This window comes from Pseudopipra pipra, chromosome 6 (genome assembly GCF_036250125.1).
Source record: "Pseudopipra pipra isolate bDixPip1 chromosome 6, bDixPip1.hap1, whole genome shotgun sequence".
Lineage (NCBI taxonomy): Eukaryota > Metazoa > Chordata > Aves > Passeriformes > Pipridae > Pseudopipra > Pseudopipra pipra.
In genome coordinates this window covers 109,760-128,943 of record NC_087554.1, presented here as the reverse complement: position 1 = coordinate 128,943, position 19,184 = coordinate 109,760, and the positions used below count along the sequence as shown (strand labels likewise).

General features: G+C 48.8%; 1 protein-coding gene across 6 annotated transcripts in view; it reads left to right on the top strand.

The window, feature by feature from the left end:
* MYRF (myelin regulatory factor) overlaps positions 1-19,184 on the top strand; it is a 70,030-nt gene that overhangs the window by 9,581 nt on the left and 41,265 nt on the right. The window contains exon 1 of one of the 6 annotated variants that reach the window (XM_064656943.1): positions 15,119-15,377. The exons of the other annotated variants lie outside the window; for them this stretch is intronic. Coding sequence (XP_064513013.1) covers positions 15,332-15,377 — 46 coding nt within the window. The 5' untranslated portion in view covers positions 15,119-15,331. Of the gene's footprint in view, positions 1-15,118; positions 15,378-19,184 lie in introns of those variants that run through there. 6 annotated transcript variants of the gene reach the window in all.

The window sequence follows — 19,184 nt, the reverse complement described above, 5'->3', positions numbered from 1 at the left end:
GCCGGTTTTGGAGGCTTTGGGGCTGTTTCTTGAGGCTTTGGGGCTGGTTTTTCAGTGCCTCGTGCCTGGTTTTGGGGCTCAGTGACTGCTTTGGGTCCTTTGTGATTTTAGTGGCTTGGGGCTGGATTTTGGGGCTTTTTTTTTGTCTGTTTTTTTGGTTGGTATTTTTCTTTCTCGCTGGTTTTGGTGCTGTGTGGGTGTTTTTGGTGCTTTGGGGACAGATTTTGGTGCTTTGTGGACAGGTTTTGTGGCTGGTTTGACTGGGTTTGACGGGGATTTTGGGGGGTTTGTGGCTGGTTTTGTGGTTTCTGAAAGTATCTTGTTCCTTTGTGGCTGTTTTTTGGCACTTTGTGACTTTTGGTGCCTTGGGGCTGGTTTTTGGTGCTTTTTTTGGCTGTTTTGGTTTCTCTTTTTGGGGCTGGTTTTGGTGCTTTGTGACTTTGGCACTTTGGGGCTGGTGTTTGGTACTTTATGTCTGGGTTTTTGTGCTTTGGGGACAGATTTTGGTGCTTTGGGGCTGGTTTTGGGGGCATGTGACTGGTTTGGGCTCCTTTTGGCTGGTTTTTGGTGCCTTGTGACTCTTTTTGGGCTCTTTGTGACTCTTTTTGGGCTCTTTGTGACTCTTTTTTGGCTCTTTGTGACTCTTTTTTGGCTCTTTGTGACTCTTTTTTGGCTCTTTGTGACTCTTTTTTGGCTCTTTGTGACTCTTTTTTGGCTCTTTGTGACTCTTTTTTGGCTCTTTGTGACTTTTTTTGGTGCCTTGTGACTCTTTTTTGGCTCTTTGTGACTTTTTTGGCTCTTTGTGACTTTTTTGGCTCTTTGTGACTCTTTTTGGGCTCTTTGTGACTCTTTTTGGGCTCCTTGTGACTCTTTTTGGGCTCCTTGTGACTCTTTTTGGGCTCCTTGTGACTCTTTTTGGGCTCCTTGTGACTCTTTTTGGGCTCCTTGTGACTCTTTTTGGGCTCCTTGTGACTCTTTTTGGGCTCCTTGTGACTCTTTTTGGGCTCCTTGTGACTCTTTTTGGGCTCCTTGTGACTCTTTTTGGGTTCCTTGTGACTCTTTTTGGGTTCCTTGTGACTCTTTTTGGGTTCCTTGTGACTCTTTTTGGGCTCTTTGTGACTCTTTTTGGGTTCTCTGTGACTCTTTTTGGGTTCTTTGTGACTCTTTTTGGGTTCTCTGTGACTCTTTTTGGGTTCTCTGTGACTCTTTGGGTTCCTTGTGACTCTTTTTTGGCTCTTTGTGACTCTTTTTTGGCTCTTTGTGACTCTTTTTTGGCTCTTTGTGACTCTTTTTGGGTTCCTTGTGACTCTTTTTTGGCTCTTTGTGACTCTTTTTTGGCTCCTTGTGACTCTTTTTGGGCTCTTTGTGACTCTTTTTGGGCTCTTTGTGACTCTTTTTGGGCTCTTTGTGACTCTTTTTGGGCTCTTTGTGACTCTTTTTGGGCTCTTTGTGACTCTTTTTGGGCTCTTTGTGACTCTTTTTGGGCTCTTTGTGACTCTTTTTTGGCTCTTTGTGACTCTTTTTTGGCTCTTTGTGACTCTTTTTGGGCTCTTTGTGACTCTTTTTTGGCTCTTTGTGACTCTTTTTGGGTTCCTTGTGACTCTTTTTGGGTTCCTTGTGACTCTTTTTGGGTTCCTTGTGACTCTTTTTGGGTTCCTTGTGACTCTTTTTGGGTTCTTTGTGACTCTTTTTGGGTTCTTTGTGACTCTTTTTGGGCTCCTTGTGACTCTTTTTGGGCTCCTTGTGACTCTTTTTGGGCTCCTTGTGACTCTTTTTGGGCTCCTTGTGACTCTTTTTGGGCTCCTTGTGACTCTTTTTGGGCTCCTTGTGACTCTTTTTGGGTTCCTTGTGACTCTTTTTGGGTTCTCTGTGCCTCTTTTTGGGTTCTCTGTGACTCTTTTTGGTGCCTTGTGACTCTTTTTTGGTGCCTTGTGACTCTTTTTTGGTGCCTTGTGACTCTTTTTGGGTTCTCTGTGACTCTTTTTGGGTTCCTTGTGACTCTTTTTGGCTCTTTGTGACTCTTTTTGGGCTCTTTGTGACTCTTTTTGGGCTCCTTGTGACTCTTTTTTGGCTCTTTGTGACTCTTTTTGGGCTCCTTGTGACTCTTTTTTGGCTCTTGTGACTCTTTGCTTGACTCTTTTTGGCTCTTTGTGACTCTTTTTGGCTCCTTGTGACTCTTTTGGGCTCCTTGTGACTCTTTTTGGGCTCCTTGTGACTCTTTTTGGGTCTCCTTGTGACTCTTTTTTGGGTTCCTTGTGACTCTTTTTGGTGCCTTGTGACTCTTTTTGGGTCTCTCTGTGACTCTTTTGCTTTGGACTCTTTTTTGGTGCCTTGTGACTCTTTTTTGGTGCCTTGTGACTCTTTTTTGGTGCCGCCTGTGACTCTTTTTTGGTGCCTTGTGACTCTTTTTTGGTTCCTTGTGACTCTTTTTTGGTGCCTTGTGACTCTTTTTGGGCTCCTTGTGACTCTTTTTGGGTTCCTTGTGACTCTTTTTGGGCTCTTTGTGACTCTTTTTGGGCTCTTTGTGACTCTTTTTGGGCTCTTTGTGACTCTTTTTGGGTTCCTTGTGACTCTTTTTGGGTTCCTTGTGACTCTTTTTGGGTTCCTTGTGACTCTTTTTGGGTTCCTTGTGACTCTTTTTGGGTTCCTTGTGACTCTTTTTGGGTTCCTTGTGACTCTTTTTTTAAGTCCTTTGTGGGTGGATTTTGGGGTGGTTGGTGTGTTTTTGGGGTTTTTTTATGTGTTTTGTGGGTTCATTTTGTTACTTTATGGCTGGGTTTGGCACTTTGTGACATTTGGTGGCTTGTGGCTCTTTTATATTTTTTTTTTTTTGCTTTCTGGCTCCTTTTGTGACTGGTTTTGACACTTTTTGACTTTTGGGGCACTTTTTTGCTATTTTTTGGCTGTTTTTTCTTTCCCCTTTCTGGCTGGATTTCGGTGCTTTGTGCCTGGTTTTGGCACTTCATGACTTTTGGTGCCTTGTGGCTGGTTTTTGGTCCTTTTTTGGGGCTGATCTGTTGCTTTCTGGCAGTTTTTGGTACTTTTTGTCTTTTTGGTGCTTTGTAGCTCTTTCTGTTGTGGTTTCTGGGTGGATTTTGGTGCTTTGTGGCTGGTTTTTCGTGGTTTTCCCTGGCTGGTTTTTGGGGTTCTTTTGGTGGCTCGTGGCTGGTTTTGGGCAGATTTGACTGTGGGGTTTTTGACTCTCTGTAGCCCATTTTTGGGGTGTTTTTGGCTGAGTTATTTTTGCTTTCTGGCTGGTTTTGGTGCTTCTTGTGACTGGTTTTTGGTGTGTTGTAGTTGTTTCTTTTGTGATTTCTGGGTGGATTTTGGTGCTTTGTGGCTGGTTTTTGGAGGGTTTCACTGGTTTTTTTTAGGGGATTTTTTTGGTTGCTTGTGGCTGGTTTTGGGGGGATTTGACTGGGGGGGTTTTGGCACTTTGTGCCTTGGGTTTGATGCTTTTTTCGTGGGTGTTTTTCTTTTATTTTTTTTGCTTTCTGGCTCTGTTTTGGTTCTTTGTGACTGGTTTTGGCACACTGTGACTTTTGGTGGCTTACTGCTCTTTTTAGTGCTTTTTTTGGCTGGTTGTTTTTCTTCTCTCTGGCTGGTTTGGGTGGTTTGTGACCTTTTGGTGCTCGGTGACTGTTTTTAGCCCTTTGCAGTCGCTCTCTGGTGCTTTGTAGCTGTTTCCTTTGTGGTTCCTGGAGGGGTTTTGGTGGCTTTGGTGGAGTTGGATTTGGATGATTCGGAGCTGGTTTGGGAGATTTGGGGTTGGCTTTGGGGCACCTGGATTTGGGGTTTTTAGGGCTGGTTTGGGGGTTTGGGGTTGGATGAGTCGGGGCCGGTTTGGAGGATTTAGGGTGGGATTTGGGGCTGGCTTGGGGGATTTTTAGGGCTGGATTTGGAGCCTGGAGTTGGGGGCTTATAGGGCTGGTTTGGGGGTTTGGAATTGGATGATTTTGGGGTGGTTTGGGGGATTTAGGGTGGGGTTTGGGCCCTGGATTTGGGGGATTTTAGGGCTGGTTTAGGGGCAATTTGGGGCTGGTTTGGGGGTTTGGAGTTGGATGATTTGGGGCTGGTTTGGGGGATTTAGGGTGGGGTTAGGGACTGGTTTGGAGGATTTTAGGGCTGGTTTGGGCAATTTGGGACTGGTTTGGAGGTTTGGAGTTGGATGATTTGGGGCTGGTTTGGGGGATTTTAGGGTGGGGTTTGGAGCCTGGACTTGGGGGATTCTAGGGCTGGTTTGGGGTGTTTGGAGTTGAATGAGTCAGAGCTGGTTTGGGGCTTTGGAGTTGGATGATTTGGGGCTGGTTTGGGGGATTTAGTGTGGGGTTTGGGGCACCTGGATTTGGGGGATTTTAGCACTGGTTTGGGGCAATTTGGGGCTGGTTTGGGGGTTTGGAGTTGGATGATTTGGGGCTGGTTTGGGGGATTTTAGGGCTGGATTTGGGGCTGGTTTGGGGTGTTAGATTTGGGTGATTTGGGGCTGGTTTGGGGGATTTAGGGTGGGGTTTGGGGCACCTGGATTTGGGGGATTTTAGGGCTGGTTTGGGGTTTTGGAGTTGAATGAGTCAGAGCTGGTTTGGGGGATTTTAGAGCTGGATTTGGGGGCTTTTAGGGCTGGTTTGGGGTGTTTGGAGTTGGATGAGTCAGGGCTGGTTTGGGGGATTTAGGGTGGGCTTTGGGGCCTGGATTTGAGGGATTTTAGGGCTGGTTTAGGGGCAATTTGGGGCTGGTTTGAGGGTTTGGAGTTGGATGATTTGGGGCTAGTTTGGGGGATTTTAGGGCTGGTTTGGGGCTGGTTTGGGGTGTTGGATTTGGATGATTCGGAGCTGGTTTGGGAGATTTGGGCTTGGCTTTGGCACCTGGATTTTGGGGATTTTAGAGCTGGATTTGGAGCCTGGATTTGGGGGCTTTTAGGGCTGATTGGGGGTTTGGAGTTGGATGAATCGGAGCTGGTTTGGGGGATTTAGGGTGGGCTTTGGGGCCTGGATTTGGGGAATTTTAGCACTGGTTTGGGGGCAATTTGGGGCTGGTTTGAGGGTTTGGAGTTGGATGAATCAGGGCTGGTTTGGGGGATTTGGGGTTGGATTTGGATGACTTGGGGTTGGTTTGGGGTGATTTGTGACTAGATTTGGGTGACTTGGGGTTGATTTTCGGGGCAATTTGGGGCTGGATTTGGGTGATTTGTGACTGGATTTTTGTGATTTGGGGCTGGATGGGGCGATTTAGGGCTGGATTGGGGTGACTTGGGGCTGGATTTGGGGTGATTTTTGCCTGGTTTGGGGAGATTTGTTGTGGGGTTCTGTGATTTGGGGCTGTTTTGGGGCTGTATTTTGGTGATTTGGGGCTGGATTTGGACAATTTGGGTGGTTTGGGGCAATTTGTTCCAGGATTTTGGTGATTTGAGGCTGCATTTTGGTGATTTGGGGCCATTTGTGACCGGACTTGGGTGATTTGGGGCTGGACTTGGAGAATTTGGGGCTGGATTTGGATGATTTGGGGCTGGTTTGGGGTGATTTTTGACTAGATTTGGGTGCCTGTGGCTGATTTTTGGGGGTGATTTGGGGTTGATTTTGGGGGTGCTTTGGGGCTGATTATTGAGGGCAATTTGGGGCTGGACTTTGGTGTTTTGGGGCTGGATTTGGGGCAATTTGGGGCTGCATTGGGGCGGTTTGGGGCTGGTGTGGGGCAACGTGTGCCTGATTTGGGGCTGGGTTATAATTTGGGGCTGGTTTGGGGTCATTTCTTGTGGGATTTGGGCGACCTTTGGCTGATGTTTGGGGTGATTTGAGGCTGGATTTGGGGCTGGATTTGGGTGGTTTGGGGCTGATTTAGGGGGATTTGTGGCAGATTTGTGTGATTTGGGGGTGATTTTGGGGGTGTTTTGGGGCAATCTGTGCCTGATTTGGGGCTGGTTTAGGGGGATTTGGGGCTGGTTTGGGGTGATTTGTGAGTGGATTTGGGTGGTTTGGGTTGATCTGGGGCTGGTTTGGGGGGATTCCTGGCTGAAGTTTGGTCGTTTGAGGCGATTTGGGATTGGATTTGGGCAATTTATGGCTGGTTTGGGGCACTTTGGGGCTGGATTTTGTGACTTGAGGCTGGTTTGGGGCACTTTGGGGCTGGGTTTTGTGTTTGGGGCACTTTGGGGCTGGGTTTTGTGACTTGAGGCTGGTTTGGGGCACTTTGGGGCTGGGTTTTGGCCACCTGTGGCTCGTTATGGGGGGATTTTGTGTTTTGGGGCTGGCTTTGGGTGGTTTGCAGGTGGCCCTTGTGATCAGAGGCTGATTTGTGGCAGGTGTGGGGCTGGTTTAGGGCCGAGCTGTGGGGTTTGGGGGTGGATTTAAGGGATTCCTGGCTTGGTTTGTGCCCCTTGGCTGGAATGTGAGGCTGGATTTCATCCTTCCCCCCTGGACATCGGGGCTGTCCCGCTCTGCTCACCTCTGGCAGGTGAGCTGGGGGAATTTGGGGGGACTTTTGGAGACTTTGCAGCTGCTTTTGGGTGCTTTGGGGCTCCCTTGGTGACTGTGGGCTGGATTTTCCTAGTTTGGGGCCGGTTTTGGAGGCTTTGGGGCCGGTTTTGGAGGCTTTGGGGCCGGTTTTGGAGGCTTTGGGGCCGGTTTTGGAGGCTTTGGGGCCGGTTTTGGAGGCTTTGGGGCCGGTTTTGGAGGCTTTGGGGCTGTTTCTTGAGGCTTTGGGGCTGGTTTTTCAGTGCCTCGTGCCTGGTTTTGGGGCTCAGTGACTGCTTTGGGTCCTTTGTGATTTTAGTGGCTTGGGGCTGGATTTTGGGGCTTTTTTTTTGTCTGTTTTTTTGGTTGGTATTTTTCTTTCTCGCTGGTTTTGGTGCTTTGTGGGTGTTTTTGGTGCTTTGGGGACAGATTTTGGTGCTTTGTGGACAGGTTTTGTGGCTGGTTTGACTGGGATTTTGGGGGGTTTGTGGCTGGTTTTGTGGTTTCTGAAAGTATCTTGTTCCTTTGTGGCTGTTTTTTGGCACTTTGTGACTTTTGGTGCCTTGGGGCTGGTTTTTGGTACTTTTTTTGGCTGTTTTGGTTTCTCTTTTTGGGGCTGGTTTTGGTGCTTTGTGACTTTGGCACTTTGGGGCTGGTGTTTGGTACTTTATGTCTGGGTTTTTGTGCTTTGGGGACAGATTTTGGTGCTTTGGGGCTGGTTTTGGGGGCATTTGACTGGGGGGGTTGGCTCCTTTTGGCTGGTTTTTGGTGCCTTGTGACTCTTTTTGGGTTCCTTGTGACTCTTTTTGGGTTCCTTGTGACTCTTCTTGGGTTCCTTGTGACTCTTCTTGGGTTCCTTGTGACTCTTCTTGGGTTCCTTGTGACTCTTTTTGGGTTCCTTGTGACTCTTTTTGGGTTCCTTGTGACTCTTTTTGGGTTCCTTGTGACTCTTTTTGGGTTCCTTGTGACTCTTTTTTGGCTCTTTGTGACTCTTTTTTGGTGCCTTGTGACTCTTTTTTGGTGCCTTGTGACTCTTTTTTGGTGCCTTGTGACTCTTTTTTGGCTCTTTGTGACTCTTTTTGGATTCTTTGTGACTCTTTTTTGGCTCTTTGTGACTCTTTTGGGTTCTTTGTGACTTTTTTGGCTCTTTGTGACTCTTTTTGGGTTCCTTGTGACTCTTTTTGGGTTCCTTGTGACTCTTTTTTGGCTCTTTGTGACTCTTTTTGGGTTCTTTGTGACTCTTTTTGGGTTCTTTGTGACTCTTTTTTGGTGCCTTGTGACTCTTTTTTGGTTCCTTGTGACTCTTTTTTGGCTCCTTGTGACTCTTTTTTGGTTCCTTGTGACTCTTTTTTGGTTCCTTGTGACTCTTTTTTGGTTCCTTGTGACTCTTTTTTGGCTCTTTGTGTCTCTTTTTTGGTGCCTTGTGACTCTTTTTTGGTGCCTTGTGACTCTTTTTGGCTCTTTGTGACTCTTTTTTGGCTCTTTGTGACTCTTTTTGGGTTCTCTGTGACTCTTTTTGGGTTCCTTGTGACTCTTTTTGGGTTCCTTGTGACTCTTTTTGGGTTCCTTGTGACTCTTTTTGGGTTCCTTGTGACTCTTTTTGGGTTCCTTGTGACTCTTTTTGGGTTCCTTGTGACTCTTTTTTGGTGCCTTGTGACTCTTTTTTGGCTCTTTGTGACTCTTTTTTGGCTCTTTGTGACTCTTTTTTGGCTCTTTGTGACTCTTTTTTGGCTCTTTGTGACTTTTTTGGCTCTTTGTGACTTTTTTGGCTCTTTGTGACTTTTTTGGCTCTTTGTGACTTTTTTGGCTCTTTGTGACTTTTTTGGCTCCTTGTGACTCTTTTTGGCTCCTTGTGACTCTTTTTGGGTTCCTTGTGACTCTTTTTTGGTGCCTTGTGACTCTTTTTTGGTGCCTTGTGACTCTTTTTTGGTGCCTTGTGACTCTTTTTGGGTTCCTTGTGACTCTTTTTGGGTTCCTTGTGACTCTTTGTGACTTTTTGGTGCCTTGGGGCTGGTTTTTGGTGCTTTTTTTGGCTGTTTTGGTTTATTTTTTTGTGACTGGTTTTGGTGCTTTGTGACTTTGGCACTTTGGGGCTGGTTTTTGGTACTTTATGTCTGGGGTTTTTGTGCTTTGGGGACAGATTTTGGTGCTTTGGGGCTGGTTTTGGGGGCATTTGACTGGTTTGGGCTCCTTTTGGCTGGTTTTTGGTGCTTTGTGACTGATTTTGGTGCCTTGTGACTCTTTTTTGGCTCTTTGTGACTCTTTTTTGGCTCTTTGTGACTCTTTTTTGGCTCTTTGTGACTCTTTTTTGGCTCTTTGTGACTCTTTTTGGTTCCTTGTGACTCTTTTTGGGCTCCTTGTGACTCTTTTTGGGTTCTTTGTGACTCTTTTTGGGTTCTTTGTGACTCTTTTTTGGTGCCTTGTGACTCTTTTTGGGTGCCTTGTGACTCTTTTTGGGTTCCTTGTGACTCTTTTTTGGCTCTTTGTGACTCTTTTTGGTTCCTTGTGACTCTTTTTGGGTTCCTTGTGACTCTTTTTTGGCTCTTTGTGACTCTTTTTTGGCTCCTTGTGACTCTTTTTGGGTTCTCTGTGACTCTTTTTGGGTTCTTTGTGACTCTTTTTGGGTTCTTTGTGACTCTTTTTTGGCTCTTTGTGACTTTTTTGGCTCTTTGTGACTTTTTTGGCTCTTTGTGACTTTTTTGGCTCTTTGTGACTTTTTTGGCTCTTTGTGACTTTTTTGGCTCTTTGTGACTCTTTTTTGGTGCCCTGTGACTCTTTTTTGGTTCCTTGTGACTCTTTGTGACTTTTGGTGCCTTGGGGCTGGTTTTTGGTGCTTTTTTTGGCTGTTTTGGTTTCTCTTTTTGGGGCTGGTTTTGGTGCTTTGTGACTTTGGCACTTTGGGGCTGGTGTTTGGTACTTTATGTCTGGGGTTTTTTGTGCTTTGGGGACAGATTTTGGTGCTTTGGGGCTGGTTTTGGGGGCATTTGACTGGTTTGGGCTCCTTTTGGCTGGTTTTTGGTGCTTTGTGACTGATTTTGGTGCCTTGTGACTCTTTTTTGGCTCTTTGTGACTCTTTTTTGGCTCCTTGTGACTCTTTTTTGGTGCCTTGTGACTCTTTTTTGGTGCCTTGTGACTCTTTTTGGCTCCTTGTGACTCTTTTTGGGTTCTCTGTGACTCTTTTTGGGTTCCTTTTGACTCTTTTTGGCTCTTTGTGACTTTTTTGGCTCTTTGTGACTTTTTTGGCTCTTTGTGACTTTTTTGGCTCTTTGTGACTTTTTTGGCTCTTTGTGACTTTTTTGGCTCCTTGTGACTCTTTTTTGGTGCCTTGTGACTCTTTTTGGCTCTTTGTGACTTTTTGGGTGCCTTGTGACTCTTTTTTGGCTCCTTGTGACTCTTTTTTGGCTCCTTTTGACTCTTTTTGGGTTCTCTGTGACTCTTTTTGGGTTCCTTTTGACTCTTTTTGGCTCTTTGTGACTTTTTTGGCTCTTTGTGACTTTTTTGGCTCTTTGTGACTTTTTTGGCTCTTTGTGACTTTTTTGGCTCCTTGTGACTCTTTTTGGGTTCCTTGTGACTCTTTTTGGGTTCCTTGTGACTCTTTTTTGGTGCCTTGTGACTCTTTTTTGGCTCTTTGTGACTCTTTTTTGGTGCCTTGTGACTCTTTTTTGGTTCCTTGTGACTCTTTGTGACTTTTGGTGCCTTGGGGCTGGTTTTTGCTGCTTTTTTTGGCTGTTTTGGTTTCTCTTTTTGGGGCTGTTTTTGGTGCTTTGTGACTTTGGCACTTTGGGGCTGGTGTTTGGTACTTTATGTCTGGGGTTTTTTGTGCTTTGGGGACAGATTTTGGTGCTTTGGGGCTGGTTTTGGGGGCATTTGACTGGTTTGGGCTCCTTTTGGCTGGTTTTTGGTGCCTTGTGACTCTTTTTTGGCTCTTTGTGACTCTTTTTTGGCTCTTTGTGACTCTTTTTGGTTCCTGGTGACTCTTTTTGGGCTCTTTGTGACTCTTTTTTGGCTCTTTGTGACTCTTTTTGGGTTCCTTGTGACTCTTTTTTGGGCTCTTTGTGACTCTTTTTTGGCACTTTGTGACTCTTTTTTGGCACTTTGTGACTCTTTTTTGGCTCTTTGTGACTCTTTTTTGGCTCTTTGTGACTCTTTTTTGGCTCTTTGTGACTCTTTTTTGGCTCTTTGTGACTCTTTTTTGGCTCTTTGTGACTCTTTTTTGGCTCTTTGTGACTCTTTTTTGGCTCTTTGTGACTCTTTTTTGGCTCTTTGTGACTCTTTTTGGGTTCCTTGTGACTCTTTTTGGGTTCCTTGTGACTCTTTTTGGGTTCCTTGTGACTCTTTTTGGGTTCCTTGTGACTCTTTTTGGGTTCCTTGTGACTCTTTTTTGGCTCTTTGTGACTCTTTTTGGGCTCCTTGTGACTCTTTTTGGGCTCTTTGTGACTTTTTGGGCTCTTTGTGACTCTTTTTGGGCTCTTTGTGACTCTTTTTGGGTTCCTTGTGACTCTTTTGTGGCTCTTTGTGGCTCTTTGTGACTCTTTTGTGGCTCTTTGTGACTCTTTTTGGGCTCTTTGTGACTCTTTTTGGGTTCCTTGTGACTCTTTTTGGGTTCCTTGTGACTCTTTTTGGGTTCCTTGTGACTCTTTTTGGGTTCCTTGTGACTCTTTTTTGGCTCTTTGTGACTCTTTTTTGGCTCTTTGTGACTCTTTTTGGGCTCTTTGTGACTTTTTGGGCTCTTTGTGACTCTTTTTGGGCTCTTTGTGACTCTTTTTGGGTTCCTTGTGACTCTTTTGTGGCTCTTTGTGGCTCTTTGTGACTCTTTTGTGGCTCTTTGTGACTCTTTTTGGGCTCTTTGTGACTCTTTTTGGGCTCTTTGTGACTCTTTTTGGGCTCCTTGTGACTCTTTTTTGGTTCCTTGTGACTCTTTTTGGGTTCCTTGTGACTCTTTTTTGGCACTTTGTGACTCTTTTTGGGTTCCTTGTGACTCTTTTTTTAAGTCCTTTGTGGGTGGGTTTTGGGGTTGGTGGTTTTGGGGTTTTTTTATGTGTTTTGTGGGTTCATTTTGTTACTTTATGGCTGGGTTTGGCACTTTGTGACATTTGGTGGCTTGTGGCTCTTTTATAATTTTTTTTTGCTTTCTGGCTCCTTTTGTGACTGGTTTTGACACTTTTTGACTTTTGGGGCACTTTTTTGCTATTTTTTGGCTGTTTTTTCTTTCCCCTTTCTGGCTGGATTTCGGTGCTTTGTGCCTGGTTTTGGCACTTCATGACTTTTGGTGCCTTGTGGCTGGTTTTTGGTCCTTTTTTGGGGCTGTTCTGTTGCTTTCTGGCAGTTTTTGGTACTTTTTGTCTTTTTGGTGCTTTGTGGCTGGGTTTGGCACGTTGTGACTGCTTTTTGGTGCTTTGTAGCTCTTTCTGTTGTGGTTTCTGGGTGGATTTTGGTGCTTTGTGGCTGGTTTTTCGTGGTGTTCCCTGGCTGGTTTTTGGGGTTCTTTTGGTGGCTCGTGGCTGGTTTTGGGCAGATTTGACTGTGGGTTTTTGACTCTCTGTAGCCCATTTTTGGGGTGTTTTTGGCTGAGTTATTTTTGCTTTCTGACTGTTTTTGGTGCTCTATGATTGGTTTTTGGTGTGTTGTAGTTGTTTCTTTTGTGATTTCTGGGTGGATTTTGGTGCTTTGTGGCTGGTTTTTGGTGGGTTTGACTGGGTTTTTTTTTTTTAGGGGATTTTTTTGGTTGCTTGTGGCTGGTTTTTGGGGGGATTTGACTGGGGGTTTTTGGCACTTTGTGCCTTGGGTTTGATGCTTTTTTTTGGGTTTTGTTTTTTCTTTTTTTTTTTTTTTGCTTTCTGGCTCTTGGCTTTTTGGTTCTTTGTGACTGGTTTTGGCACACTGTGACTTTTGGTGGCTTACTGCTCTTTTTAGTGCTTTTTTTGGCTGGTTGTTTTTCTTCTCTCTGGCTGGTTTGGGTGCTTTGTGACCTTTTGGTGCTCGGTGACTGTTTTTAGCCCTTTGCAATGGCTCTCTGGTGCTTTGTAGCTGTTTCCTTTGTGCTTTCTGGAGGGGTTTTGGGGGGTTTGGTTAATTTTGGGGGGGTTGGTGCCTTGTGGCTGCTTTGGGGGGATTTCACTGGGGATTTTTTTACTCTTTCTGGCTGGTTTTTGGTGCTTTGTGACTGATTCTGGTCCTTTGTGGCTGATTTTTGGCACTTTATGGCTTTTGGTGCCTTGTGGCTACTTTTTGGTGCTTTTTTGTCTTTTTTTTTTTTTGTCTTTTTTTTGGTCCTTTTTGGTCCTTTTGGTCCTTTTGGTCCTTTTTGGTCCTTTTTGGTCCTTTTTGGTCCTTTTTGGTCCTTTTTGGTCCTTTTTGGTCCTTTTTGGTCCTTTTTGGTCCTTTTTGGTCCTTTTTGGTCCTTTTTGGTCCTTTTTGGTCCTTTTTGGTCCTTTTTGGTCCTTTTTGGTCCTTTTTGGTCCTTTTTGGTCCTTTTTGGTCCTTTTTGGTCCTTTTTGGTCCTTTTTGGTCCTTTTTGGTCCTTTTTGGTCCTTTTTGGTCCTTTTTGGTCCTTTTTGGTCCTTTTTGGTCCTTTTGGTCCTTTTTGGTCCTTTTTGGTCCTTTTTGGTCCTTTTTGGTCCTTTTTGGTCCTTTTTGGTCCTTTTTGGTCCTTTTTGGTCCTTTTTGGTCCTTTTTGGTCCTTTTTGGTCCTTTTTGGTCCTTTTTGGTCCTTTTTGGTCCTTTTTGGTCCTTTTTGGTCCTTTTTGGTCCTTTTAGGTCCTTTTTGGTCCTTTTTGGTCCTTTTTGGTCCTTTTTGGTCCTTTTTGGTCCTTTTTGGTCCTTTTTGTCTTTTTTTTTGTCTTTTTTTTTTTTTGCTTTCTCCTTAGTTTTGGTCCTTTGTGACCTTTTGCTGCCTCGTGACTCTTTTTGGTGCTTTGTGCCTATTTTTTGCCACTCTGTCACGTTCTTTTGGTGCTTTGTGGCCACATTCTGTCACCTTGTGGCTGATTTTCATCACTTTGTGACTCATTTTGGTGCTTGTGACTTTTTTTTTTGCTGTTTCCTGGCTGCTTCCTGATGTTTGACTGTTTTTTGGTGCTTTGTAGCTGTTTCTTATGTGGTTTCTGGACGGATTTTGCTGCTTTGTGGCTGGTTTTTGGTGCCTTTCACTGGGGCCTTTTTGGTGGCTTGTGGCTGCTTTGGGGGGGTTTAACTGGGGGGTTTTTGGGCACTTTGTGGCTGGTTTGTGGTGCTTTTTTTGTTGCTGGGGGTTGGGGGTTTTTTGTTTGGGTTTTGGGAGGTTCCTTGTTGTTTTTCCCCCCTTTCTGGCTGCTTTCTGACCCTGTGATGGTTCGGGGCTGGTTTTGGTGCTTTTGTGGCTTCTGATGGCTGCTTTTTGGCCGGGGTTTATCGCCTGCTTTCAGGCTGGTTTTGGCACTTCGGGACGGGGTTTTGGTACTTGGTGACTGATATTTTCTTTTCGTGCTTTGCGGTTGTCTCTGTTGTGGGTTCTGGGCGGGTTTTGGTGCTTTGTGGGCGGATTTTGGCACTCGGGGACTGGTTGTTTGTTTTTTTTTAGCGCCTCGGAGCCGGGTTTTCACTCCCTCCTTTAGTTTCGGCGCCCCGCGAACACTTTTTGGTTCCTTTCGCCGCCCCCAGCGCTCTCCCTGGGCTTCCCCCCGGCGCTGGCTTTGGGCAGCTCTTTTGTCACTTTTTGGTGCCCAGTGTCCGGTTTTTGTTGCATTGTGACTGTTTTTGGTGCTCTGTGAGTGGTTTTGGTGCCTTGTGACTGTTTCTGGTGCTCCCTGGCTGGGTTTTATTTTGCATTTTGTGCCTGGGTTTGGTGCTTTGTGGACAGGTTTTGTGGCTGGCTTGACTGGGATTTTGGGGGGTTTGTGGCTGGTTTTGTGGTTTCTGAGAGTACTTTGTTCCTTTGTGGCTGTTTTTTGGCACTTTGTGACTTCTGGTGCCTCGGGGCTGGTTTTTGGTGCTTTTTTGGCTGTTTGTTTTTTTTTTTTTTTCTTTCTGGCTGATTTTGGTGCTTTGTGACTTTGGCGCTTCGGGGCTGGTTTTTGGTACTTTATCTCTGGGTTTTTTGTGCTTTGGGGCTGGTTTTTGGTACTTTATGTCTGGGTTTTTTTGTGCTTTGGGGCTGGTTTTTGGTACTTTATGTCTGGGTTTTTTGTGCTTCGGGGCTGGTTTTTGGTACTTTATGTCTGGGTTTTTTTGTGCTTTGGGGCTGTTTTTTGGTACTTTATGTCGGGGTTTTTTGTGCTTTGGGGCTGGTTTTTGGTACTTTATGTCTGGGGTTTTTTGTGCTTTGGGCTTCCCCCCGGCGCCCAAACCCCCTCGGGGCGGGGGGCGAGCCCGTCCCGGAGGGTCCCTGGAGCCCGGGGGCGGGCGGAGGAGGAGCAGGGAAGGGAGAGAGGGAGGGGAGCGGGGAGAGAGGGAGGGCAGAGAGGCAGGAGGGAGGGCGATCCCGCCGGAGGGAGGGCAGTGAGGCAGGAGGGAGGGCGGTGAGGCAGGAGGGAGGGCGGTGAGGCAGGAGGGAGGGCAGAGAGGCAGGAGGGAGGGCAGAGAGGCAGGAGGGAGGGCGGTGAGGCAGGAGGGAGGGCGATCCCGCCGGAGGGAGGGCAGAGAGGCCGGAGGGAGGGCGATCCCGCCGGAGGGAGGAGCGCCCCGCGATCCGCGGGCAGCGCTCGGCGGACTCCGATGGGCATCGGGCGGCCGCGCCGGGCTCGGGCACCGGGAGCGGCTCCGGGAGCGGCACCGGGAGCCCGGCGGTGAGAGCGGGGCCGAGGGCGCTCGGACGGGCCCGGGGGTCGCAGCGGGGCCCCCCCCGGGCCGGGGCGATGCCCCCCCGGAGCAGCGCGGACTGAGCCGGGCGGGCCGTGCATGGCCCAGCCATGGAGGTGGTGGACGAGACGGAGGCGCTGCAGCGCTTCTTCGAAGGTAACGGCGAGCCCGGGGGGTCCGGGCATCGCAGCCCGGGGGAGCCCGGGGGGTCCGGGCATCGCAGCCCGGGGGAGCCCGGGGGGTCCGGGCATCGCAGCCCGGGGGAGCCCGGGGGGTCCGGGCATCGCAGCCCGGGGGAGCCCGGGGGAGCCGGGCATCGCATCCCCGGGAGTCCCGGGGGGTCCGGGCATCGCAGCCCGGGGGCTCCGGGCATCGCCGCCCGCTCCCGGAGCGCCCCCGGCCAGGGCGATGGTCGGGGTGGGAAGGGAGCTCCGAGCTCAGCCGGGTCCTGCCCCGGCGCCTCCCGCCGGCCCGGGCCGCTCCCGGGACGCTTCCAGGGATGGGGCAGCCGCGGCTTCCCTGGGAAATCCATCCCAGCGCCTCGCCGCCCTCGCCGAGAGGAGTTTTTTCCCGGTGTCCCGTCTAAACCCAGCCCGTGTCAGTGGGAAGCCGTTCCCCCTTGTCCTGTCACTCCAGACCCTTCTCCAAAGTCCCTCTCTGTCTTGTCCTGGAGCCCCTTTAGGCTCCCTGGGTTCTTCCCTTCTCCAGGCTGGACATTCCCAGCTCTCCCAGCCTGTGTCCGTGGGGAAAACCTGCCCTCAGAGCCTTGTCTGGTGCCGGGCTGGCACCAGATCCCTGTCCCTGGGCACAATCCAGGTGCAGCTGGGCATCCTCCCGTGGGTGCTGAGCTGGATAGCCTGGCATTCCAAGGGCTGGGAATTGTGTTGTGCCGTGCCTTAGGTTCCCACCAGCACCCCACAGGGACCTTGGCATATCCCTGCCCGTCCCTGGAGCAGGCACAGCTCCTGACAGTGTCCCGAGGATCCCAGATGTGTGTCCAGCTGTGGATCCCAGCCCAGCCAGAGCCTGGATCCCTTTGGACACCCCTTGGCCGTGGATCCCTCCCCTTCCCATCAGGGCAAACCACAGGTGGAAAAGTGCTTGGGAAGGGGATTTGGCCTCCCTTGGAGCCGGGATGAGCTGTGGATGCTCCTGGAAGCTGAGGGGCTGTCGGGGTGAACTGGGAGTGGGTTGGGACCCCCCAGTTCCACTGGTTTTGCTCCCCGGGCTCCGTGTTCCCTTCCCTGCTCTGGATTTGCTGGCACGCTCCGCTCTTCCTTGTTGCCTGGGTCGTTCCTTCCCTTCCTCCCTCGTTGTCTTTGTTTCCCTTCCTTGTTCTCTGCCTTTGGGCTGCCACGGGCTGTGTCCCTTGGGATGAGCCCCTGGCACATGGATGTGCTGGGCGAGGGAATGTTGGGAATCCTGGTGAGGCTCCAACAGGTCCTGTTTTCCAGGGATTCGCTGGGCTGGTCCCTGCTCCGTGGAGAACAGGGGCAGCTCCAGAGCTGGGATCCCCTCTGGAGCAGAGGGATCAGTGTCACCCAGGGCGGCTGAAGTGGGACAGCAGTGTCCCTGTGGATTCTTTGGATTCGTCCCAGGGTGGAAAGGGAAGGCACCAGGAACAGAAGGTGCTTTGGGGGTGAACGGAGTCTCCAACTCCTTCCTCCTCCCTTCCCTCTCTCCTGGAATCCGTGTGATCCCTCAGGAACACAATTCCTCTTCTTCAAAGGAAGAAGCCCCCCCTGTTTGTTCCAGCCCTGGGCCTGGATTCCCGGGAGCCCCAGGATTAGGGAGGATGGGAAGCGTCCCCACCAGGGGCTCTTATCAGGCGCTCCCAGCCCGTGTTCCCTGCAGCCTTCCAGGGCTTCCTTTGGATTTAGGGTCTCACTGGGGCCGAGCTCCCAAACCCTGCCCTCCCACTTCCCACCCCAGAGCCCTGCACAGCCCTGGCTCAGCATCCCAACATTATTTAGGGACCAACTCTCCACCTCTTCGATTGGAATTTCTCCTTCTGCCCCAGAGCATCCTTTATAGGCTGGAAGATTCCTTGTTTTTCCTGGATTCTTGTTCTTTCTGGGTGCTGGGGATGATCCTGCTCCAGCAAAGTGATTCCAAGAGGTTCCTGACAACCTCAGCCATCCCAGGATTCTTTGTTCCTCTTTTCCCCCTTTCTCCCTTTTTCCCACTTCCCCCTTTTTCCTCCTTTCTCTCCCTTTCCATCTTTTCTCTCCCTTTCCCCTCCTTTTCCCCCCTTTTCCTTCCTTTCCCTCCCCTATTTCTCTTCCCTTTCCCTCCCCTATTTCTCTCCCCTTTCCCTCCTTTCTCTCCCCTTTCCCTCCTTTCTCTCCCCTTTCCTTCCTCTCCCTCCTTTCTCTCCCCTCTCCCTCCTTTCTCTCCCCCTCCCTCCTTTCTCCCCCTCTTTCCCCTTTTATCCCTTTCCCCCCCTTTCTCCCATTTTCCCCCTTTCTCCTTTTTCCTCCTTTTTTCCCTTTTCCTTTCACCCTTTATTCCTGCTTTCTCCTCTTTGCCTCTTTCCTCTCCACTTTTCTCCCTTTTCCCCCTTTTCCTCCTTTGTTTTCCCCTCTTTTTATCTCTTTCTCCTTCTTTCCTTCTCTCTTTCATTTGAATTAAAAATCAAGGATATTTCTTACCCTCAGCCATTTACTTCCTTGCATAAAATCCCTTTGAAAACCCCTCTGAGGGGAATATTCCGAATATTCCCTGGAGTTTGGGCAGCTCCATCCCTGTCCTGCTGTTATTCCAGAGCATCTGTTCCAGCACAGGGTTTAAAGGGGAGAAGGGAAGAGGAGAAAGTTTTCCCCCATATCCTTGTTTTCCTGGGTGTCTTTGTTTCCCTGGATAACCTTATTTCCAGGATGTGCTCATTTCCCTGGGTATCCTTATTTCCAGGGTGTCCTTGTTTTCCTGGATATCCTTGTTTTTCCGGATATCTTTATTTCCCTGGGTATCTTTGTTTCCCTGGATAACCTTATTTTTGGGATATCCTTGTTTCCCTGGGTACCCTTGTCTTCCTGGATATTCTTGTTTTCTTGGTATCCTTATTTTCCCAGCTATCCTTATTTTCCTGGATACCCTTGTTTCTCTGGTTATCCTTAATTGCCTGGATATCCTTGTATCCCTGGGTATCCTTATTTTCCCAGATGTCCTTATTTTCCCAGATATCCTTGTTTTTCCTGGATATCCTTGTTTTCCTGAATGCCCTTGGTTTTTGATTTCCTTATTTCCCTGGCTATCCTCGTTTCCCCGAATAGCCCTATTTCCATGGAATGTGGTTGTCCACACTTTGAGGGTGGGATGTGAGGCCTGTGAGGATGGAGGAGCAGAAAAACGATGGGAAACATCCCAGGGTTTGCTCTGATGTTTGGGAAGGGATTAGGGAAAAGTCTCTCAAGGAAGAGGTGGATCGGGAATAACTTCTTGCTGTCCTGGGATGAAGATGCTGGGAATACAATCCTGGCTGGTCCTTGTTGTCCTGGTGCTCTCGGGCCCATGGAATTTTTGGGATTGTCCTGTGCAGTGCCAGGAGTTGGGTTCTGATGATCCTCGAGGATCAGGAATCCTCCCGAATTCCATGGTTTGTGCCAGCACAGCCGGTCCCTGTTTGGGACCATCCCGAGGGAGAGCTGGACAAACCCCTGGGATGCAGCCAGCGTGGGATGCTGGGGGGTGGTTCTGGCAGCGGAGGGAAATGAGTTTTCCCTGGTTTTGGGAGTGTTTACGGAGCGTTGGGCTTGGGTTTCAAAGGCAGAGGAGGGAGTTGCGAGCTCCTGACCCTTGGCTGGCGTCCTGCTCCCAACCTTTCCCTGCCTCCCGCCCGCCCCGCGCAGGGAAGCGCTGACGCCACGGCTCAGCTATTTGGGATCCCTCTCCCGGCTAATTTATGAGATAAGGGTCGGCCAGGAATGCACGGCGGGAAAGATGTGCCGAGCGGGGCCCGAGGGG